At 39.6% G+C, this 25,186-nt stretch overlaps 2 protein-coding genes across 2 annotated transcripts; both read left to right on the forward strand.

Annotated features, from left to right (window-relative positions):
- Positions 1–310: 310 nt before the first annotated feature.
- On the forward strand, positions 311–3,089 carry LOC145010713 (BTB/POZ and MATH domain-containing protein 2-like). Its single transcript, XM_078969224.1, has 4 exons — positions 311–904; positions 1,588–1,936; positions 2,391–2,667; positions 2,730–3,089. The coding sequence occupies exons 1-4, from the start codon at positions 486–488 to the stop codon at positions 2,933–2,935; spliced, it is 1,251 nt and encodes a 416-aa protein (XP_078825350.1). The 5' UTR covers positions 311–485; the 3' UTR covers positions 2,936–3,089.
- Positions 3,090–24,314: 21,225 nt separating this feature from the next.
- Positions 24,315–24,904, forward strand: LOC145010178 (F-box protein At2g35280-like). The gene is made up of 3 exons (XM_078968751.1): positions 24,315–24,430; positions 24,533–24,683; positions 24,779–24,904. Exons 1-3 carry the CDS (start codon positions 24,315–24,317, stop codon positions 24,902–24,904), a joined length of 393 nt encoding a protein of 130 aa, XP_078824877.1.
- Positions 24,905–25,186: the final 282 nt, after the last annotated feature.

The raw sequence follows: 25,186 nt of genomic DNA on the forward strand, positions 1-25,186 counted from the left end.
ATGCTATTATTTTCTTAAATATTGTTTAAATATTATTAGTATCAACAACAATATATTTATATAACTATTTGGGTTGTGGTGATTTGGTCTGACACCACTCAATCCTTGTGACAATGAAGATTCGCCTGCAGTGATGCAGGACATAAAACAAAGCTTCATAGAAGGACATAAAACAAAGCTTCATAGAAGATTAGTCGATGCATTAAAACTAGGCTAGGAAAGTTTCCTTCCAAAAAAAAACAATATATTTATGCAATTATGCCAACACTAATGGGTGATTGTAGTTTAATGTGTGTATATGGTATAAGTTTTGCCAAAAGGGGTTTGACAAAAGTTTGCCCATTTAACAAATATCGAGTTCTTACCAAAACCCTAGTTAAGCGTAATTTCCCAATTCTCGCACACAATATTTCTCACCAAACTTTCTGATCCATTTATCAAATCATCCAAAACACGAAAACTCACAAGATCTGTTCACGAATTTGATGGGCACGATCATCAGAATTTCCAAATCGAAAACCCCAATTCCACGGACATCGTTTCCTTCCACCACCAGCTCATCAATCTCCTCAACAGACACCGTAAACGCGTCGCATGAGTTCAAGATCACCGGCTATGAGTCCTCCAAAGGAATGGGTGTGGGAAAGTACATAGCGTCGGAATCTTTCACCGTCGGTGGCCATACGTGGGCGATTTATTTCTATCCCGATGGCAAAAGCCCAGAAGACAATTCAACTTACGTCTCGTTGTTTATAGCGCTAGCCAGCGATGCAACGGATGTTAGAGCTTTGTTCGAATTGTCGTTGATGGATCAGAGCGGGAAAGGAAGGCACAAAGTTCACACGCATTTTGGGAGGGTTTTGGATGCTGGTCCTTACACACTCAAGTATCGTGGAAGCATGTGGTAAGTGTAGCTTCATTCCGATCATTAGTATGCTCTTGTTTATATGATATTACGAGTTATTGGTTGGTACTGAAATATATGAAGCTCTGAAACATATCAGACATTTTGTCTTTAATTCTCAACAAGAATAAACCTACCAGGCTACCATAACCATCCAAGTTAATAACTGTGAATCAGAATAGTAACTCATATTGTTCTTTTATAAAAAGATAATTGTATTGTACTAGTGTGTGGTTGAGGGTTAGGGACTTTGGTTTGTGAGGAGGAGTGTGATCAACAAAGTTACTCTTACTTATATCCTATAAAAATATCTGGATCACCAATCAATATATTATGTATCAACTTGAAAGTGGATATTGGTTCTCAGTTTGTCAAGAATTGAAATCACATTAATCTGTGTGTTATAATTACTGCCCATAATGCTGCAAAAGTACTCTTGATGTTCATAGTAGCTAGATTTTTTGTTTGAAGAATCCAAAAGGCTTGTAGGATCTATACTTTTATCATATCTAGGATGTTCTTTAGGGGTTGAAACTTGAATCCATAATTGATTGTGTCAAATCTTGTCCCATTAACATCAGTCTCATTTCCAGTAAGGATATTATCAATGACTAGGACAAGGGTATTTACGCCTTTTGCAATGTGGAACTCAATAACTTAAGCATCCAGTTAATTTCCTGCAGGGGTTACAAGCGTTTTCTAAGAAGGACAGTGTTGGAAACATCAGACTACCTGAAAGATGATTGTCTCCTTGTTAAGTGCACTGTTGGTGTTGTTAAATCATGTACAGAGGGCCCACAGATTTTCAGTATATCTTCACCACCTTCTGATATCAGTCAACATTTTGGTCATCTCTTGGAAAGCGGTGAATTGACGGATTTAACCCTCGAAGTTGATGGCGAAATCTTTCGTGCACACAAGTTGGTTCTTGCTGCACGTTCACCCGTCTTTAAAGCACAACTTTTTGGCCCTATGAAAGACAATAATACCGATTTTATCAAAGTTCAAGAAATCAAAGCTCCTGTTTTTAAGGTTCATTTCCTACCTTATTTCATCTTGCTTTAATTATATTTTAAAGCTAAATTAAATCCAATAATCCCACTTTTTTCGGTGCAACTTTTATCCCATTGACATCACTCCAATCCCAGTCCAATCAATGCCAAATGCAGTACAACCTGTTCTGTCTTGTCAAAGCAGTACAATCTGTTCTGTCTTGTCAAAAGCAGTACAACCTGTTCTGTCTTGCTTTTGACAACCTGTTCTGTCTTGTCAAAAGCAGTACAACCTGTTCTGTCTTGTCAAAAGCAGTACAACTTGTTCTGCTTTGTCAAAAGCAGTACAACCTGTTCTGTCTTGTCAAAAGCAGTACAACTTGTTATGTCGTGTTTGATGTGATGTCCCGCCAAACACCAAACACAGTACGACCTGTTCTGTCCTGTCAAGACTCATTCGTAACAAAAGTGCACGCGATGTGTTTTTTTTACAGGCGTTACTCTATTTCATATATTGGGATAAGGTTCCAGACATGGAAGAATTGATAGGATTGAATCAGCAATGGGCTTCCACACTCATGTCCCAACATCTACTTGCAGCCGCCGATCAATATGGAATCGAAAGGCTTCGGTTTCTTTGTGAAACAAAACTTTGTGAAGAAGTTGCCATCAACACTGTCGCCACAACTTTAGCTTTAGCCGAACAACACCATTGCTTTCAACTCAAATCCGTTTGCCTCAAGTTTGTTGCCGAGCCTGAAAACCTCAAAGGTAATTGAATTATGATTATGTGAAATTGAAAGAAAGGTAATTGATTATTTTTATTTTTGTAGCTGTGATGCAAAGCGATGGATTTGATTACTTGACGCAAAGCTGCCCGTGTGTCATTACGGAGTTATTGGAATATGTGGCGAGGATCAGGGAACACTCTGTCACTTCGTATGGACGTGGGACTGGAACTGGGACTGGGACTGGGAATGATGTCAATCTGGATGGAAGTGGCCCTGATGGGAGGCGTGTCAGACAAAGGATATACTAATGAATGAAGTTGAAGAGATGTTGATATGATGTATGTACTAATGTACTTTGTCTTTTTAATTTTTATGTTTTGACTTCTTATAACTCATATTGTAATGTCAAATCATTTGAAGTTTTATGATTTAATAACTAATGTGATTGTAGTGTTGTTTGCCTCTCCAAGCTTTGGTTGATAACTATCATTATTGATGGGATATATTTTGCTAAAATTGGTTTTGAATTGTCTTTTGAACTTGAGTTACTCTAACTTAAATTTTTTCTTTTAGATATATGTACATTTGACTTGATCTATAAAATAAACGATATTTCCTGTATGGATTTTGCTCAAACATTGAATGGTTGTTCATGGACTTAATGTTGGAATGATTTACAAAAATGTGGCTTTAGGACTATTTATGTAATAATTATTTTAATGTTACTATATTTACATATTGTGACAGGAACTATGCCAATATGACATAAATTGTACCCCGTGTTCCATAATTGTGACTTGATGGAAGTAACTGAATTATATAAGCGGGTGCTAAGTACAACGTACAAATTGAATTTACATTAATGTTCAATAGCAAAAACACAAATGAATTCTGAGTTTAAACAAGATTATGAACAAAAAGTATTTATTCCATCATCCGAAAACCATTGAAATATGAAAATGAAATCTCAAAACTTTATGACTGTTACATGAAATAGACACCAAAATCAAGTAACTATCTTGTATTATGTAGGAATTTCATGAGAACTGAATCTGAAATCATTAAATTTTTATCGAATAAGAAAGAGATAGTAATAATAACAAATTGCTTCCCCGAAATTACTTTTTCTTGTGTTGTTTGTTAGTGATTTTAGTGTAGTTATTATTGATATTAAGATAGATGAACTTCATTTATTCATCGAGACATGAGGTTCAGAGTGATAAATATAAACTCAAAAATACGGGGGTCCAGGAGCAGTGCCCCGAAACCTAACCTAAACGGATTTCTATAACAAGAAAGACTCTAATCATGCATTTCCTGCAAAAAAAATATATATATATAAAAAAAAAAATGGTAATATCATTATGATGTAATAATCGGTTATGACATATAACCAACTTTCCAAAAACCATTTTGGTGGCAATATACATATAACCACTATTAACCACTTTCTTCCTTGTATAAGAACAAATTGCATGTTCTAAAAAAGGGTTACATTCTACATACTTGAAATATATTCATCTGATTCTCTCTATCTCCCAAAATACAAAATAGTAATGTATTTTATGTGTTTCTAACTTTAAAGTGATATGACTTTTAAATTATTACTATTGAATTATCTTAAATCACATTTCGTGATTCTCAGACATAAGTCATAAATTTTGAAAACTGATTGCAATTATTCTACTAGAAATTATACAAGTAATTGTCCATATTCTTAGACCAAAAAGTATAACATTTTTTACTCAACCCTCTCACGGCTGCATGAACGGAAACCTTCTGTTTCCTTACCTTTGACTTCCGTATGGTGAAATCTCTCATGTCGGATGTGGCGCATCGAATTTTCTCAAGCGCTATGTCATTAGAACTTCAGAATTGGTGTGCGACTGCATCGAAAAAAATGCCCTCAACGTCGCCGGCCTTTTCATGATTTTTTTGAACGGTAGGCATATATAAAAAAGCAGAAAGCAGAGTTAGGAGAGTTAATGGCTAATAATTATTCAATTGGCCCAAATATTAATAAAAGGCCCAACCGCTTATTGGAAACCACCGATGCATTTTAGGCTATTCACTTAACTACTACAATAATCCAGTATTAGGAGTTTAAACTTATGTTTATTAATCTACCATGGGTTATTAAATATGTAGAATAGCAATAACCATCAACCCAAGAAATTGTAGATTAAATTATTAAAAATAAATGACCACGACATCTTTGATGATTAATCCATTAGTATATCATTTGATTTGGCATTTGAAGTTTAAATAATGCAATTTTATGTATTTTTTTAAAGAAGGAATTGTTTGATAATACATATTCTAATATGCATAAATATTATATTTTTTTTAAAGGTGATGTATGATATTTATGTGGCGTATTTATTCTTTTATATATGCTCGAAACACTTGAGTGTTGGTCATAGCCAATGTGAAGCCAATATTCATGTAGAACCTTAATTTAGTCTAATTATGTTCGTCTTCTAATAGACTTAATCTTCAACATGTTAATTTGCTTGTTTTATGTGATTATATATATATATATATATATATATATATATATATATATATATATATATATATATATATATATATATATATATATATATATATATATATATATATATATAAAAGCTCACATTTGTTCTTCTAGATATAATTGTCTTAATTGTATCAATCTCCTGACTACTTTAACTATTAATTATGGGATCGAAGCCTTAACTATTAATTATGGGATCGAAGCCTTATCTGACACTAACTTTGCATCAAGGTGAAGTACTATCAAACCAACACTTGAAATGATGAACTTAGACAATGCTTTCGGGGATAATCCTTCCATTGCACTCATTGACCAAATCTCGTAAGAGCATAAGAGGGTGCATGAAGAGTTGGAGAGACCAGATTCAAATGTCCATAAATAAATACAAATACAAATACCGAATGTCCCAAAAATAATGACATAAAATTTTCGTTTCTAGATAAATAAATCATTAATACATTTCATTTCCATGAAACCATTGTAATCAAGATTTAGCAAAACATCATTGAATCGGAGTAAATCACAGAATGCGGAAATATGTGGTGTGTGCCCTGCAATCATCTCGAGCTCTTCCATTTGAAAACCGAAGTACCTGAAACATAAACTGAAAACTGTAAGCATAAAACTTAGTGAGTTCCTCAAGATACCACATATCATACATAACTTATCAGATAACGAGCCCCATCCACTCGCATAACTAGCCCCGCCATCTAAACATATTACCATATAATCATGTAACATTCAAACACATGCGGAAATCACAAAGATAGTAGTATACTGCACAATCATCGGGCACCACCCACATACAAATCATATATGTATAACCTGAAACTAGCATACCGAATAACCATCGAGCCCCGCCTAGTAAGCATATCGATATATACACATGCAAGACTCACGCATAAATCTAGCACTCTACATAGAAAACCATGGCCAGACATTGATGCCTTCGACTCGCTAAACATAGTGAGGAAACTCACCTCGCTCTGCCTAATCTCGTAGATAAATCTCTGGCTGCTAGTTGATCGATCCGCGAACTATCAATCACAAGTTAAACATCCATCAATAATCGGATCCAACCCACACTCAGTGTCCAAATTAGGCTAAAAGACCTTTTTACCCAATGCCAAGGCCTAATTCAATAATCCAAAGGCCCAAACAGTTGGATTAGGTGTCTAAGCTAATAACTATAATTGGTATGTACTTGACCCGATAGTAGCATGATCCTTTTGTGTCGCCTTCACCATAGCAACTTGACAGGTTGAATTGTGAGAAAGAGGTTGATAAATGATTTATTAATATATTATAAGAATAATATATTAATTAAGAAATCATATTATTTAATTAGTATTGATAAGAAATTAATATGGAATTAATTTAGTGATCAAAAGAGACTGATTAAAAGAACGGGGACTAATTATGTAAATCAGTAATAGCTGGAGTTTGGGCTAACGGACCCTATTGATAAGAGGTGGACGGAAATCTATGGGAAGCCCATAGAGTTTTCGTTTAAGGCCTATCATATGGGGGTCTGTGGATTTCTTAGGGCTTAAGCAAGGGAATTAGGGTTTCCAATTGAAAACCCTAGTAGCCACAACTATAAAAGGAACCCCAAGGCTCTTGAAATCAGCACTTGATTCCCTAGAAGAAACCCTGGCCAAAATCATGTAGCCTCCACCTCTCTCTCTTGTTCATCCATTGTTAAGTGATGTTTGTGACTTCAATAGAGGTGCAATAATTGAGGCACTAACCTCTTGAAGGTCAAGATCAAGGAAAGGATTGCTTGTTACTACTAGTTACCAAGAAAGGTATTCTTCTAACCCTTGTTTAATTGTTAAATCCAAAAACTGTATGCTAGATTAGGGTTCTTACTTTCGAAATTTAATTTACATGTATAACTTGAGAAAAACCTAGATCCAAAACAAATAGGGTTGCATGTGCACCATATGAATGTTGTAATGCTCAAAACCCATCAGTGGTATCAGAGCTTAGTGTGTTTTTCTGTTATATTTGATGCTATTGTGTTTTGCTAAAGCTAGAACAAAATCGATTTTGGCTCTTTGACTGCAGAACTCGATGAGTCCTAAGATGAACTCGACGAGTTGGACAAGTCGACGAGTCCATTACTTGACTCGACAAGTTGGTTCATTTGATGGAAAAATTTTCAAATTTCAGCGTAAAATTAGATAAGGATCATTACCTTAAATTGTTTTAACTATTTAAATTCGATTTTTTTTTGATATGGTAATGAATATCCTCATATAATTGAAAGATAATAGTCAAAATTTAAGATAATGTTCAAATTTATGTGATTAGTTTGATTATTTAAAATTTGATCTTGAAGTTTTGAAAAGTTTCAAAATTTTCCCTCAAGTTTTGGAATTTAAAATTTAATTAAAAAGTTTTAATATTGAAATATTAAATTCTAAAACCCTAGTGTTTTAAAAGTTTAAAATGCAACCCTTATACTATTATAATATTAAAAGATTATATATATATATATATATATATATATATATATATATATATATATATATATATATATGGTAGTGGCTTATTGTGTCCATGGATGACATACGAGCCATTGGTTGACATGCTAGTGGCTTATTGTGTCTATGGGATGACATATGGTTGATTGGTCAACATTGTAATGGCTTATTGTGTTCATGGATGACATATGGCCCATTGGTTGACATGGTAGTGGCTTATTGTGTCCATGGATGACATATGGGCCATTGGTCGACATGGTAGTGGCTTATTATGTCAATGGGATGACATATGGTTGATTGGTTGACATTGTAATGTCTTATAAGGTATTTTCCTTAATAACATATGGGTTGCAATATTATTGAGCATAATATTATGGGTTTTCAATTTAAAGAAACGGATGTTAATTTAGTTTAGCTGGCAAACACATTTTACTTCTTACCCGAAGTCGCAGGTTCAAATCATACTTATATCAATAATTTTATTTAAATTCATCTCTATAAATTTAATCAATATTTTATTTAACTTCATCTTTTTAAAGTTAAAATGTTCACTTTAATTAGAAAAATGCCCATAGGTATTGACAAAAATACCCTAACCATTTACGTGTTAACCTTTTTACATTTAAGGGTAATTATGTCAATTCATAGTCTAAACACTTAGGCGCCATAATTTGTAGTCAGAGTCATACCATCGTTTCAGTTTATCGGCGATAGATCGTCTACAATCCATTACAGACACTCAAAATTCCCGCATGTTGATCAATAAACCTAAAATTGTTGTTGCTACATAATTTGGATTACACTCCATGAAGATCAACATAATGGTAGAGAGTTGTTCTTCATAAAGAATGCAAACAATGCAACAAGTAACAAGGATCACTACTTTGCCATCGCACTTGATCGAAAAAAATATTAACTACAATTAGGGGAAATTCATAGATCGATGCTTTTAAGTGCTTGATAGTGTAAGTATGATGTGCATTACTTCTATTAAACTTGTTTACATACTTAATTTAGTGTTTAATATATGAATTTTGTGTTGATTTTTGAATTAAGTATGTATATATATATATATATATATATATATATATATATATATATATATATATATATATATATATATATATATATATATATATAAACTCTTTAGGGATTCTGTAGCATCAGACGCATTATTAAAATCATAGACACAAATCGAATAAGGTTTCGTCCATTAACCGGTTACAAGTATGAAGTCATAAGCAAATGCAGAACGTTGAACAACCCACACATACTTTTCAGCGATGGACTGGTACTCTTTTTTTAAGCAATCAGACAATTGCGAATTCAATTAGTTCTCTATATTTGTATTTTTAATATTGTATGATTACTTATTGTATGTTAGGCGAAGTATTTTACGATGGGGGAAGAAATAGCAGGGAAAAGTTTGCTTCAAGATGCAGCCGATCAGGGGCAGTTGGATGCGATCTTCGTTCTGGGAATGATGTTGATGGCCGAAGGCATTAAAAAAAAGCAAGAAGCTCTGGTCATGTTAAATAAAGCCTACGTTAATACTAGAAGAAGTTGGAATCTAAGACATACCTGTAACAAGGTTCATAACCCACATGGTAAGGAGAATAAAGGAGATAAAGTTCCATGGCTTACATAGAAGTTGTGCAAAGCATCCTTCCGTGGGAAGTTATTACACAACTTTTATGAGTCAATACATTTGGTTATTGAATTGTTATATTTGTTTGTCGGATGCGTGTTCCGTTAAGTTTGCTTTGATGTTTGACATTACTTTCGAGTAGATATATATGTAATAGTTGTTTAGATGTTATGCATTTACTGATGCATATAGAAGCAGTTTTTTGATGTAATGGGAATACATACTTTTAAGTTTATTAAATGTTAATATGTAAATATATGTTATTTTGATATGTATGTTATTTTTGTCTTTGTCATTTTACTAACCAAAAGTCCACTGTGACTTATAATAGGTTATATTGTTTGAATAATGTGTTTTGACTGAAATACCCTTACTAATCACATATGTGGATTGATTTGAAGGGAAGTTTGGTCTATTTGCGATCTCTACAGTGAAGGCGCCATTTTTTCTATGGAAATAAAAATAAGTGTTTAATTAAGTCGTTAATATTAAGGAAAATACCTTATATAGAATTTATATTTTAAGTAGCTCTATATCTATATTTATTACGGATGTTATTTAAAATTATCATTACCCATATACTATATGGGTTTTAACCGGGTGCTGAATAATATGACCCAATAATTTGACCTAGTATCTATCCAACACATTGAAATCAAGGGTTGGCGAAGTTCCCTAATCGATACACACTTTGTTTGCACATGTGTTCTTCAAGTGTCGATCTCAATTAAACCATTCTACTAAGGTAAAATATTGTGTTATTTAAAACTATACGTTACTTTAAATATTAACTACAATGAACAATCAAAGTAGAAAGTGGATGTATGAAAGAAAAGATAATCGTAGTTGTGTATCCCGTGATTTCTTACAATGAGTAAATTTTTTTTATTGATTTTGCTACCAATCAAAATAAGTTCATGGACGTAGATAAAATCAAATGCCCATGCTTCAGATGTCGTAACATACCATATATAGAAGTTGGTATTGTTAATCATCATTTGTACAAGTTTGGTTTTGTTGAGGAATATTGGTTTTGGGATAAACATGGTGAAACATTAACTGATGATGACAATACGTTTTTTGGGGTGGATGATTCAAACAACTATTTTAGTGAAGGTGCATGTTCTTATAGAGAAATGGTCATAGATGCAATGACTCCTGATTTAAATAATAGTAATCCTGAAGAAGAGCTAAATGCACTAGATAATTTTTTTTTTGAAATGCTAGATGCAGCCGATAAAGAATTCTGGCATGGATGTAAAAAAGTGACACAACTATCTGCTGTAGCAAGATTGTTTAATATAAAATCAGAATATCACATACCTGAGCAAAGTTATGATGCTATCTGCCAGTTAATAAATGACGTGTTACCGGAGGATAAGAATATGGCACGTAGTGAAACGACCCAAAAACACGACCCAAAAATTTTCGTTTTTCAATATAATCAAAACCATAATATAAGTATCATAACATAAAACATACGCGATGTATCCCCAAAACATAATAAAATATTGTGTGGAAAACTGTATCATACAACATCAATCCAAAACATCAAAAGACATCCCCAGGATAAAAGCTATGCTGTGGTGTGTGCGATGCTGTCACCCCGAGCTCTTCCCTTTGCTTGCGGAAGTACCTGAAACCAAACTGAAACTGTAAGCACGAAGCTTAGTGAGCTCCCCCAAACTACCACATACCATACAATAACATATAAGCACATATTGGGCCTTGCCCACTGCATCGGCCCGAAGCCCGGAAACTGCATCGGACCGAAGTCCGGAACTGACTGGGACCTTGTCCCCTGCATCGGACCGAAGTCCGGGACTAACTGCATCGGACCGAAGTCCGGAACTGACTGGGACCTTGTCCCCTGCATCGGACCGAAGTCCGGAACTAACTGCATCGGACCGAAGTCCGGAACTGACTGGAACCTTGTCCCCTGCATCAGACCGAAGTCCGGAACTAACTGCATCGGACCGAAGTCCGGAACTGACTGACTGAACATGGCATAGCATAACACATCAACTAGCATAACACATATACGACATGCTACATCGGGCCGTGGCCCGGAACACATAATACTTAACACATAAAACATAGCACACAAATCCTGTTCGAGCCACGAAGGCATCGAACATACTAACTACTGCATCGGACCTAAATCCGGAAACTACTGCTAACTGAACGGGCCGGCATTGTGGCCTTAGACCCGTTCCTACTGGAAGGAAACTCACCTCGTAAGCTGGCTGCTGAGTGTGTGGCTCGGGAAGCTAACGGCTGCCGCTCCTGAATCTCCTCGGCTACAAGTCCATAAACACACTCAATCAAATACTAAACACTGCGCTTGGGGTAGAATGACTCTTTTACCCTCGGTCAAAGTCAACTCTCTTTTGGGCTGACTCGCCGAGTTGGGCCACCCAACTTGCCGAGTCCTACTCTCACTTTTCACTCTTACTCGCTGCTACTCGTCGAGTCTGGCATCGACTCGACGAGTACCCTCTTGATCCAAGAACTCAGACAATCTTCATCCGACTCGCCGAGCCGGATGAACAAACTCGACGAGTTGTTCTTGATCCCAAGAAGATTGCCTTGGACTCGCCGAGTTGATGAACAACTCGCCGAGTCCCTCCATCACTGAGTTCACCCTCAACTCGCTGAGTCCACTCTCTAGCTCACTGGGTTCACTCGACACTGGTAAAAATGAAGGAATCGGGAACTCGCAACCCAACTCGCCGAGTCGTTCTTCCGACTCGCCGAGTTGCCGCCATGCAACTGATTTTTACTTGATTTTGTTTGAATCCAATGCATACAATTGATAGATCTGAGTCCAATAAGCTGATTTACCACGTAAAGTTTCCAACTTTACGTGTACAACCTCATGAATAAGGGAAATAAGGCTAAAAGATGCATAAAATAGGTAGATCTATGGTTATCATGCAATATAACTCCAAAAAGACAGTAGATCTGGGCTCTACAACACCCCAACATTCAGATCCATAGATATTCCGACTTAATAAGACGTTCATGCAAGTGTAAGGCTTGGAATAAGCATCAACTAGCTCTTAGGAGAGCTCTAATGGAAGTTTAAAGCATATAACAAGATGAAACTCCGAAAATACCTCAATTAACTCTGATTTGGCCTTGGATCTTTGCACTACAACACTTCTCCTTGCTTCTTCCTTCTTCTCCTTCTTCACACCTTCACAAAATGGCACCAAAACACATATAAGCTCTTCAAGGGAGGATTAGGGTTCTATCACTGCGTTCTCAGGGTGAGGGAGGCGAGGATGGGGGCTATAAGGTGGTATAAATAGTGGGCAACCCGGGGATTTAGAGTTTCACCCGGACGGATGGACTCGCCGAGTCAGGGACATGGACTCGCCGAGTCCCCGGCTTACGCGTGCTCGAAGACGCGACCCTACTCGGCGAGTCAGGCTAGAACTCGCCGAGTCCCTCTTGAAAACTTACAACAATTACTAATGAATTAACGTACCGGGAACGGGTCGTTACAATTCTCCCCCACTTGTCTCAGACTTCGTCCTCGAAGTCTGCTACGGCTGGATCTGCAAATAACTCCGGGTAGTGCACTCTCATCTCCTCCTCAGCCTCCCACGTCCATTCAGACCCCTTCCGGTGCTGCCACTGCACCTTTACTAGCTGAATTACCTTGTTCCTCAAGGTCTTGATCTTCCGTTCCAGAATCGCGACCGGCTTCTCGATATAATTTAGGCCGCTATCAACCTGAATGTCCTCTAAGGGAACGACTGCTGTCTCATCCACCATACACTTCCTCAACTGCGACACGTGGAAGGTGTTGTGTATCAGATTAAGCTCCTCAGGAAGATCTAACCGATAAGCAACTCGACCCACCCGGGCCAAAACCCTGAAAGGACCAATAAATCTGGGGCCCAATTTGCCCCTCTTCCGGAACCTGATGACACCTTTCCAAGGTGAGACTTTTAGAAGAACCATATCTCCCACCTGGAACTCCAAGTCCGAACGCCTCCTGTCGGCGTAGCTCTTCTGCCGACTCTGCGCAGTCTGCAGCCTACTACGGACCTGCTGGATCAATTCCGTCGTCTTGAGCACCACTTCGGTGCTCCCTATAACTTGCTGACCGACCTCGCCCCAACAAATCGGGGTCCTGCACTTCCTGCCTTATAACATCTCAAAAGGAGGTCGATCAATGCTCACATGATAACTGTTGTTATACGAGAATTCCGCTAACGGAAGATACGTATCCCAACTGCCCCCAAAATCTAAAACACATGCCCTAAGCATGTCCTCGAGAGTCTGAATCGTCCTCTCGCTCTGCCCGTCAGTCTGAGGATGAAAAGCAGTGCTGAAATGGAGACGAGTACCCATCTCGTCGTGGAATCGCTTCCAGAATCTGGACGTGAAACGAACATCTCGGTCCGACACCACCGATACCGGAACTCCATGACGTGCCACAATCTCTCGCACATAGATATCGGCTAACTTTTCCGCCGATATACTCTCCTGAATCGGAATAAAATGGGCACTCTTCGTCAACCGATCCACTACTACCCATATCGAGTCCACCCCGCGTGCGGTCCTGGGGAGTTTGGTGACAAAATCCGTGGTGATGTCCTGCCATTTCCACACGGGAATGTCTAACGGCTGCATCTTGCCGTGAGGTCTCTGGTGCTCCGCCTTGACCTTCCGGCAGGTCAAACATCTCTCCACATACCAAGCGACATCTCGCTTCATGAAGGGCCACCAATAATCAGATCGAAGATCTCGATACATCTTCGTCGCTCCTGGGTGGATAGAAAATCGAGACTTATGAGCCTCGTCCATCAATACTTGCCGTACCCCACCCCAGTACGGTACCCACACCCTACCATGAAGCGTCAACAAACCCCGACTGTCGATCAAACGAAGCTACTCGGCCCACTATCCTCTCGCACTTCTGCCTCTCCTCCTCGAGGCCCTCCATCTGAGCCTCCTTGATCCACTCCAACAATGGAGTGATCACTGTCATCCTCATACACAGATCTCTGATAGGGGCCGTCGACACCTTGCGGCTCAGGGCGTCGGCCACCACATTGGCCTTCCCTGGATGATAAAGGATCTCACAGTCATAGTCCTTCAGCACGTCTAACCATCTCCTCTGCCTCATGTTCAAACTCGGCTGATCCATAAGATTTCGCAAACTCTTGTGATCCGTGTAAATAGTACAGCGGACCCCATAAAGGTAATGTCTCCAAATCTTGAGGGCAAACACAACTGCCCCCAGCTCCAAATCGTGGGTAGGATAATTAGCCTCGTGAGGCTTCAACTGTCTCGAGGCATAAGCTACCACATGGCCTCACTGCATCAATACTGCTCCCATACCTGTGATCGAAGCATCACAATAGACTACGAAATCCTCTACTCCCTCTGGCAAGGTAAGGATCGGAGCCTCGCACAATCTCTGCCTGAGAGTCTCGAATGCCGCCTGCTGCTCAGACCCCCAACGAAAAACCACTGACTTCTTGGTTAGCCGGGTGAGCGGCACTGCTATCTTGGAGAAGTCCTGAATAAATCTCCGATAATACCCTGCCAACCCCAGGAAGCTCCGAATCTCATATGGAGACCTCGGGACCTCCCACTGCATCACGGCCTTAATCTTGGCTGGATCTACCAAAATACCCTTCTGGTTGACGAGATGACCAAGAAACTGCACCTCGCGCAACCAGAACTCACACTTGGAGAACTTTGCGAAAAGTCTCTCTCTCCTCAAAGTCTCCAACACCTCCCTCAGGTGCTCCTCGTGCTGCCCCTGTGTCTTGGAATACACCAAGATATCATCTATAAACACTATCACCGACCGATCCAGCATCGGTTTGCACACGCGGTTCATGAGATCCATGAACGCGGCTGGGGCATTGGTGAGCCCAAATGCCATCACCACGAACTCATAATGACCATACCGAGTCCTGAAAGTAGTCTTCTGTACATCCTCATCTCTAACCCTCATCTGATGATAACCGGAGCGTAGATCGATCTTGGAGAACCAAGACGCTCCCTGAAGCTGATCAAACAAGTCATCTATCCTCGGAAGTGGGTAACGGTTCTTCACCGTTACTTTGTTCAACTCCCGATAATCAATGCACATACGATGCGACCCATCCTTCTTCCTCACAAATAAGATCGGCGCTCCCCAAGGCGAACTGCTCGGCCGAATGAAACCCTTGTCTAACAGCTCCTGAAGCTGTGTAGATAACTCCTGCATCTCAGGGGGAGCAAGTCGATACGGTGCTTTGGCTATCGGAGCTGCACCAGGAACTAGGTCGATCCTGAACTCAACCTGCCTCTCTGGAGGTATCCCCGGCAAATCCTCGGGAAACACATCCGGGTAGTCACGAACAATAGGAACATCATCAATCGTCGTCTTGCCCTTCTCCCGGGCATCCAAGACGTAAGCTACAAAACCGGCGCAACCCTGCTGAACATAGCGCCTCGCCCTTGCGGCGGAACAAAAGATCGGTCCTCGCTGGGGCCTCTCGCCCTGAATCACTATCTTTCCCCCACTGGGAGTGCGAACCCTCACTAGCTGAAGCTCACAATCAATCACCGCCCCATTGGGGCTCAGCCAATCCATGCCCACAATAACTTTATTCCCACGCAGGGGAATAGGAACCAGGTCCACTGAAAACTGCTCATCAAATATCTGAAGGGAACACCCTCTATGTACTCTGCCGACCCTCACGGTCCTATCATCTGCTATCTCAACCTCTAGTGGACAATCCAGCTCCCCTGGAGCTCTGCTAAATCTCTTGCTAAGCGCAAGCGATACAAATGATCGGGTAGCCCCCGAATCGAACAATACCAAAGCAGGGATGCCGTTCACCGAGAACGACCCTAAATAAAACATATCATCAAGTAATATTCAAACGATATAATAACAATTAAAGATGAAGGAAAGATTCTTACCCGTCACCACATCAGGAGTCGCTCGCGCCTCCTCTGCTGTCATCTGAAATGCCCTGCTCTTCGCCACTGGCGCATCAGCTCGGCCCTGCCGGCCATCCGTAATCCTCAAGGTGGCAGGGGCAGGTGCAACCACCTTCCCTGCTGCAGCTAAACTGGGACACTGGGACCTTTTATGTCCCCTCTAATTGCACTGAAAGCAAATCCGATCTGATGCTGTAACCATAGTAGCAGGGGCCGTACAATCCCTACTCAAATGCCCAGTCCGACCGCACTTGTAGCAGCCGGAACTCCCTGCCTTGCACGCCCCCTCGTGCAATCTCCCACACTTGCCACACCGACCGTGGCTCTGCTTTTTGCCCACACTGCCTGAACCCGAAACCGCCTCCAGTTTCCTCTTCTTCTCCATCTCGAGATCAATCTCCCTCTCTCTAGCTCTGGCAATCATGTCGTCCAGCGTTTTACAACTGGACCGGCTTACAAACATGCGGATGTCACTCCGCAACATCTCATGATAACGGGCCTTCTTCATCTCCTCATCGGCTGCATACTGAGGAACAAGAAGGGCCCTCTCCCTGAACTTGGCGGTGATCTCCGCCACTGTCTCTGTAGTCTGGGTAAGGTCCTGAAACTCCCTAGCTAACTGCTGCACCTCAATGACTAGTGCAAACTCCGCCCTGAACCTGGTAGAGAAATCAGCCCAGGTCATGGCATCCAATGCCGCATCATCCCCGATGGCATGTCCGACCTCCTCCCACCAATCCCGTGCCCTGTCCTTCAAAAGACAGGATGCCAATCTGACCTTGTCCCCCTCGGGACACCTGCTAGTGCGGAAAGCGTTGGCCACATCCGCCAACCATCTAGTACTTGCTATGGGGTCCCGCGCCCCATGATAGTCTGGAGCCCGCATGCCCTGAACTCCCTGAACGTAAGTGTGCGCGACCCCATCACGGCCGCCATCTCAGCACGGAAAGTACTCAATCTCTCATCCATCAGCTCTAAAATACCCTCCTTGATCGAACCGAAGATCACATGAGTCTGCTCCAGTATGATGCGGGTAACCTCAGAAGAAAGGAACTCTCTAGTCTGCTCATCCATCTGCCCGACCTCTGGGCCTGATCCTGATCCTGATCCCCCTCCGGCATCTGAGCTGCCGACTGCTGGTCTCGGACGCAAAACTACCATTCTGAAACATTTCATAACAACATCAGAACACTGAAATATCTCAAGGGATCATGATACTACTACTAGCTTCCTGGTCTTATCTTGGCCTTCCTTGATTCGAGTACGGATCCTCTGCTTTCAGTAGTACGGGCCCATACTACCTTCCACATCTATCCGTACTTTCCTCAAGAACTGCCTTGACTCCACCAAGTCACTTCTACTACTGCCATTCTCTGCTACTCTCATCCTAGGCTTGCCCTAGGGAAACCTCAAGCTCAACACGACTGGTCCTCAGCTGTTGTAGGTCTCCTCATAATGCCAGCTAGCCACCACCTAAACACCATCACATGTGATGAGGATCATATAATCCTTCAAGTAAAAGATCCGTCCCTACAATGGTTGGACTCAAACAAGAGCTGCGCAATAGGGCCAGTTCCAACACTCTGGGATTATTCAAACCTGGTCACATGTGGTGTGACGTGTTCACCTAATGGCTAACTCCCACTACTCAGAACCCCACCAAGCACGAAGCAAGCAGCATTCGGACAAGGGAAACAGACTCAGGCAAAACTATTCTTATAACAAGAAACTGCACTAGCATAGGATGCTAAGCTCATACTATCAGGCATAACCTAAACAGGCTATCCTACTGCTGTCTACTCAATTCTAGCATGCAATACTCATAAAGCTGTAACACATAAGCAGGCACATAAGGCATTCTCCTAGATCCTTAGCCCTATACTAGCATGCTGTTCTACTGAAACTGAAACTGAACAAATAACTTGTATGGGTAATTTGGGAGTACTTACTTGAGCTCGGCTGACCGCATGCACACACCTCTATCTTGTTAAAAACAATTCTTTCTTTCTAAGTGCTTTCAAAATTCTTTTTGTAAAACATTTTTATTTTACTAAAATCTTTTATTTCCCTTAGTATGAGTTCAGATACACCCGGAAGTGTATCCGAATCCCTCAAACCAGGGCTCTGATACCAACTTGAAACGACCCAAAAACACGACCCAAAAATTTTCGTTTTTCAATATAATCAAAACCATAATATAAGTATCATAACATAAAACATACGCGATGTATCCCCAAAACATAATAAAATATTGTTCGGAAAACTGTATCATACAACATCAATCCAAAACATCAAAAGACCTCCCCAGGATAAAAGCTATGCTGTGGTGTGTGCGATGCTGTCACCCCGAGCTCTTCCCTTTGCTTGCGGAAGTACCTGAAACCAAACTGAAACTGTAAGCACGAAGCTTAGTGAGCTCCCCCAAACTACCACATACCATACAATAACATATAAGCACATATTGGGCCTTGCCCACTGCATCGGCCCGAAGCCCGGAAACTGCATCGGACCGAAGTCCGGAACTGACTGGGACCTTGTCCCCTGCATCGGACCGAAGTCCGGGACTAACTGCATCGGACCGAAGTCCGGAACTGACTGGGACCTTGTCCCCTGCATCGGACCGAAGTCCGGAACTAACTGCATCGGACCAAAGTCCGGAACTGACTGGGACCTTGTCCCCTGCATCGGACCGAAGTCCGGAACTAACTGCATCGGACCGAAGTCCGGAACTGACTGACTGAACATGGCATAGCATAACACATCAACTAGCATAACACATATACGACATGCTACATCGGGCCGTGGCCCGGAACACATAATACTTAACACATAAAACATAGCACACAAATCCTGTTCGAGCCACGAAGGCATCGAACATACTAACTACTGCATCGGACCTAAATCCGGAAACTACTGCTAACTGAACGGGCCAGCATTGTGGCCTTAGACCCGTTCCTACTGGAAGGAAACTCACCTCGTAAGCTGGCTGCTGAGTGTGTGGCTCGGGAAGCTAACGGCTGCCGCTCCTGAATCTCCTCGGCTACAAGTCCATAAACACACTCAATCAAATACTAAACACTGCGCTTGGGGTAGAATGACTCTTTTAGCCTCGGTCAAAGTCAACTCTCTTTTGGGCTGACTCGCCGAGTTGGGCCACCCAACTTGCCGAGTCCTACTCTCACTTTTCACTCTTACTCGCTGCTACTCGTCGAGTCTGGCATCGACTCGACGAGTACCCTCTTGATCCAAGAACTCAGACAATCTTCATCCGACTCGCCGAGCCGGATGAACAAACTCGACGAGTTGTTCTTGATCCCAAGAAGATTTCCTTGGACTCGCCGAGTTGATGAACAACTCGCCGAGTCCCTCCATCACTGAGTTCACCCTCAACTCGCTGAGTCCACTCTCTAGCTCACTGGGTTCACTCGACACTGGTAAAAATGAAGGAATCGGGAACTCGCGACCCAACTCGCCGAGTCGTTCTTCCGACTCGCCGAGTTGCCGCCATGCAACTGATTTTTACTTGATTTTGTTTGAATCCAATGCATACAATTGATAGATCTGAGTCCAATAAGCTGATTTACCACGTAAAGTTTCCAACTTTACGTGTACAACCTCATGAATAAGGGAAATAAGGCTAAAAGATGCATAAAATAGGTAGATCTATGGTTATCATGCAATATAACTCCAAAAAGACAGTAGATCTGGGCTCTACAACACCCCAACATTCAGATCCATAGATATTCCGACTTAATAAGACGTTCATGCAAGTGTAAGGCTTGGAACAAGCATCAACTAGCTCTTAGGAGAGCTCTAATGGAAGTTTAAAGCATATAACAAGATGAAACTCCGAAAATACCTCAATTAACTCTGATTTGGCCTTGGATCTTTGCACTACAACACTTCTCCTTGCTTCTTCCTTCTTCTCCTTCTTCACACCTTCACAAAATGGCACCAAAACACATATAAGCTCTTCAAGGGAGGATTAGAGTTCTATCATTGCGTTCTCAGGGTGAGGGAGGCGAGGATGGGGGCTATAAGGTGGTATAAATAGTGGGCAACCCGGGGATTTAGGGTTTCACCCGGACGGATGGACTCGCCGAGTCAGGGACATGGACTCCCTGAGTCCCCGGCTTACGCGTGCTCGAAGACGCGACCCTACTCGGCGAGTCAGGCTAGAACTCGCCGAGTCCCTCTTGAAAACTTACAACAATTACTAATGAATTAACGTACCAGGAACGGGTCGTTACACGTAGTTTATATGAAAGCAAAAAGTTAATATAAGCACCTGGTTTGCCTATGGATATGATTGATTTCTGTAGGTTTGGATGTATGATATATTAGAGGCAAGACAAAAATATTTATCTGTGCATATTATGCAATGCAGATAGGTATAAATGGTCAAAAAATTTGGCCAGATGTTCTCACGTATCCTTTAAGAAAATGCATTACTTACCCTTGACTCCAAGGTTGAAGAGACTGTATGCTTCACAAACTACAGCCGCTTCCATGCGATGGCACTCCGAGAATCATGGACATGATGCTGGAGTAATGTGTTAACTATCCGATTTAGAAGCTTGGAAGCACTTTAACAAAAGTCATCCTTCATTTGTAGCAGAAGTATGTAATGTAAGATTAGGCCTAAGTACATATGGGATTTGCACCACATGGAGCATTTAGAAAACAATATTCATCTTGGCCTATTATTATAGCACCTTATAATTTGCCACATTCTATGTGCATGAAAGAGCCTTACATGTTCTTGATTGCACTTGTTCTAGGACCGTCAAACCCTAAAAATAAAATAAATGTATTTTTGCAACCAGTTGTTGCAGAGTTGGAGCATTTATGGGAAAAAGGCGCAGTCACATATGATATATCTTTAAAACAAAATTTCCATCTAAGAGCAGCTTTGATATGGACAATAAGCGATTTTCCAGCATATGCAATGTTGTCCGGATGGTCTACATTAGGTAAGCTAGCATGTCCACATTGTAGGAAACATACACAAGCATTCAGACTAAAGAATGGTAACAAGATGTCATGGTTTGACTGCCATAGAAGATTTATAGAGGTAAATCACCCATATAGAAAGGATAAAAATAAGTTCAAGAAGAATCGTGAAGTGATAGAAGGTCCTCCTCCAAGTGAGAATGGTGTATAAACTTTAAGGGAGATTGAACAATTAGGTTTGGTAAAAGTGACTGAACTAAATGCTGATGATGTAAAAAAAAGATGTGGCGATTATGGTTGGCAAAAGAAAAGCATATTTTAGGATTTACCATATTGGAAAAAAAACCTCATAAGACATAATTTAGATTTTATGCATATTGTGAAAAATGTATTTGAATTTTTTTTTACACTGTAATAGATTTCAAAGGGAAGACGAAGGACATCGTAGCAGCCATAAGAGATCTGAAGCTATATTGTAGTAAGAGAAAAGGAGCCGCAGATAATGAAATAGTATACTACGCTTTGGAGAAGAATTAAAAGAAAGCCATATGCCAATGGATGGACAAATTGCGTTTCCCCGATGGCTATGTTTCAAATTTGGGGAGGTGTGTTGATTTAACAGGGTGTAGACTGTTCGGAATGAAAAGCCACGATTGTCATGTCTTTTTTTTTTTTTTTTTTTTTTTTTTTTTTTTTTTTTGCAAAGATTGATGCCAATTGCATTTCATGAGATGTTGCGAAAACAAGTGTGGGAAGCATTAACAGAGTTGAGTATTTTCTTCAAAACATTAACAACAACATAAATCGCAACAAAAGACATGGAAAGGATTGAAACCGAGATCCCAATAATAGTATGTAAATTAGAGACCATCTTTGTCCCTGGTATTTTTAACTCCATGGAACATTTAGCAGTACATTTGCCATATGAAGCGAAGATAGTCGGTCCTGTCCAATATCGGTGGATGTATCCATTTGAAAGGTTTGTATGGTACATCATAATGTATGTTGCTACTTTTGTAAGCTAATTTAAATAATCTTCACTATAGTTATCCAAAACAGTTGAAAAAAGATATGAAGGATAAAGCTAGTGTGGAAGGGTCCGTTGTTAATTCGTACTTGCTACATGAAGTATCAATATTTTGCTCTCATTATTTTGAGAGTGGTGTCCCCACACGTAATAGAAAGTTGCCTCAAAATGATGATGGAGGAGGAGATGAGCAAGTCGATGCTAATAACGACATGCTAGGTATATTTTCATATTGTGGGTGAAATTATGGAAGATTCACGAATAGAATGATGTCTGATGAGGAAGTGCATGCTGCCCAAGCTTATATACTCCTTAATGAATGTAAGATCAATCATTACATCAGGTACGTAACATATGCATCAATTTTAATTATAATAATCATTTATTGTGTAATTGCTATGAATTAATTACATTAACATGCATGATTTTGTTTATTACGTTTATAGCAACTTCAAAATGTTATTCAACTGGTGATACATATTATTTGAAGAAAATTTCAATGAACTTATGGGAGATATGGATGAACAGATCCATGCAGCTAAAGTTGAGAAGAACTTTGCAATATGGTTTCAAAACTATGTGGGTGTTATTTTTGTAATTTTAATTTTTTTTATGGTTAATATTAACTCTAATTAAGTGTTTTACCATTTTTCATATAGGCACGTAAGAACCTGATAAACAACAAGTATATATCTGACCTTTCCAAAATTTCATTCGAAAAAAAATGAAATTATATAGTGTATACTTTGTCAATGGTTACAAGTTTTACACAGAAGCTCATAGTCTGAACAAATCCACAAGCAATAGCGGATTGTGTGTTAGTAGCCAAGGAGGTGATTATTATGGTAAGGTAGAGGAAATTTTAGAAGTCAAGTACCCTGGTTACCTAATTAAAACCACGGTTTTGTTTAAATATCATTGGTTTGATTCAATACTTAACATAGGAGTTAAGGTTCACAAACAATATAACTTGGTCGAGATAAATGTCAAAAGAAAATACAACAAGTTCGAGCCATTTGTTTTAGCCATCCAAGCCACTCAAGTGTGTTACATTACTTACCCAAGTTCCAAAACAAGCAACTTGGACTGGTGGGCTGTATTTAAAGTTAAACCTTGTGGTTGGACTGATGAAAATCATCCTTAGAAAGACGTTGCTTTCCAAGAAGATGAAGTTGAATCAAATGAAATCATTACACCAAGTGTAGCCGATACAAACAATTATGATGATCACGAAATGTCAAGCAATGGTTAATATAATGAAAATAATATTAATAAAGAAGGTGAAATTCATGAGGACGATGATGATGGTATTCCTGACAGCGAGGGTAGTTATAAGTATAGTACATCGAGCAATGAAGAAGAAGAGGAGGAAAAAGATAATGACTAGATGTTTTTGGGTTTAATGTAAACTAGGAAGAAAACCCGGGCTTCCCCCGGAATATTTTTTGTATTTTTTATGTCGAAATGTAAAAGTGTTGACTGTATAGCATAAGAGTATCAACGTGGCTAAAGAATTAAGGAAAAACCTAAATGTTTTTCGTGTATATTATGCCAAATTTATAATTTTTTTTACAAATATGACTAAAATTGTCAAAGTGGCTAAAAAATTGTGTCAAAAATCTTAAGTTTTTTTACGTCTTTTTTTTACCAAAATGTAAAAGTATTGTTACCCAGGGCCAAAGTTGTCAAAGTCACCAAAAAAATGTGGCAAAAATCTTAATGCCCAAAAAGTTTCTATTGCTAACTCTTTTGGTCTTTCTGCACTCTAAAGCATTAAGCGCCATCAAAAGCTCTGACTTCACACCGGCGTTATCGGTTCTTCAACCATTTAGAAGGTCTCAACTTTTCCGAACGATAAATCTCCATAAAAACACTAAAACCCCCAAATTGTCGAAGGGTAATCATTCTTAGAAAATGATATTCTCTGATAATAGACACTCCTGTACTCCTCGCGACCAGATTATCATAAAGTAAGTATTTTTTCCATACCCCGTTACACCGTTTTTCATAGTTAGGCTTATTTTTTTAAAAAGGAATTGAAATCAACTACTCCAATGTGTATTTTGTAAGTAGAATGTCGAATACTAGAAGTCGCCATTCGTTAGATGATCTCCCATTAGAGATTTTGAGTCGGATATTTGTAGTATTAGGGTTAGAATCTGCGAAAGACATCGTCTCTGCAAGACTTTGGTAATTCTCAATAAATATCAACTAATGAATGTATATTTGATGAAATACAACTATATTTATTTGTTATTTACTGTGTATTTAAGATTTTGAAGTTAAAAAAAGGATGTATGAAGTGGGGGGTGATCCTCAAGTGTTCAGAACAGCATGCATTGACATGATTGAAGGAATGGGTCCCAAAAATAAGAATGCTAATTCATTTATACGTACATGTGCATTGCATAATAACATTGAAGCTATGTTCAGACAAGGAATTGTATGTTTATTTTCATTAATTATATGTAATTTATACCATTTATTAATGTTTTGTGTCAGTGATGTTATACATTGATATTGTTATTCTGTCAACAGGATAAGTGCTTTTATTATGGAAATTTTGATTTAGAATTGTCTTTGTTGAGACAAGAAGCAAATGAAGATCATCTTGAGGAAATTTATTTGCTTGGAATGATCTACATTTCAAGAGGGCCTCATTAATGTGATGAAGGTATGTATATATGGTATATATGTATATTAAATTATGTATATAGTTAATGAAGGCATGTTTGTAGGTTGGAGTTAGTATTTAGTTGTGTTGTGTTGTATAATATTTACTGTTGTATTGAAAAGGATAGATTGGATTAATTGATGGATATTAAATTTAATGTGTAGGTTTACAATTAATTGATGCCTATTTTGGCTGGGCAGTTCTGGATGATGGGGAGTACACCGATGCTGTTGATAGTGCCAAACAATTGTTGTGGGATGTTGATGCTGTTC

The sequence above is a fragment of the Lactuca saligna genome, chromosome 8, assembly GCF_052625555.1.
Source record: "Lactuca saligna cultivar CGN05327 chromosome 8, ASM5262555v1, whole genome shotgun sequence".
Taxonomy (NCBI): Eukaryota; Viridiplantae; Streptophyta; class Magnoliopsida; order Asterales; family Asteraceae; genus Lactuca; species Lactuca saligna.

Coding starts and splice junctions, on each gene's coding strand:
- LOC145010713 (XM_078969224.1), top strand. CDS start 486: ATGGGCACGATCATCAGAATTTCCAAATCGAAAACCCCAATTCCACGG. Junction 1,937..2,390: donor TCAAAGCTCCTGTTTTTAAG/GTTCATTTCCTA, acceptor TTTTTTTTACAG/GCGTTACTCTATTTCATATA. Junction 2,668..2,729: donor CGAGCCTGAAAACCTCAAAG/GTAATTGAATTA, acceptor TTATTTTTGTAG/CTGTGATGCAAAGCGATGGA.
- LOC145010178 (XM_078968751.1), top strand. CDS start 24,315: ATGTCGAATACTAGAAGTCGCCATTCGTTAGATGATCTCCCATTAGAG. Junction 24,431..24,532: donor ATCGTCTCTGCAAGACTTTG/GTAATTCTCAAT, acceptor AGTTAAAAAAAG/GATGTATGAAGTGGGGGGTG. Junction 24,684..24,778: donor CTATGTTCAGACAAGGAATT/GTATGTTTATTT, acceptor TTCTGTCAACAG/GATAAGTGCTTTTATTATGG.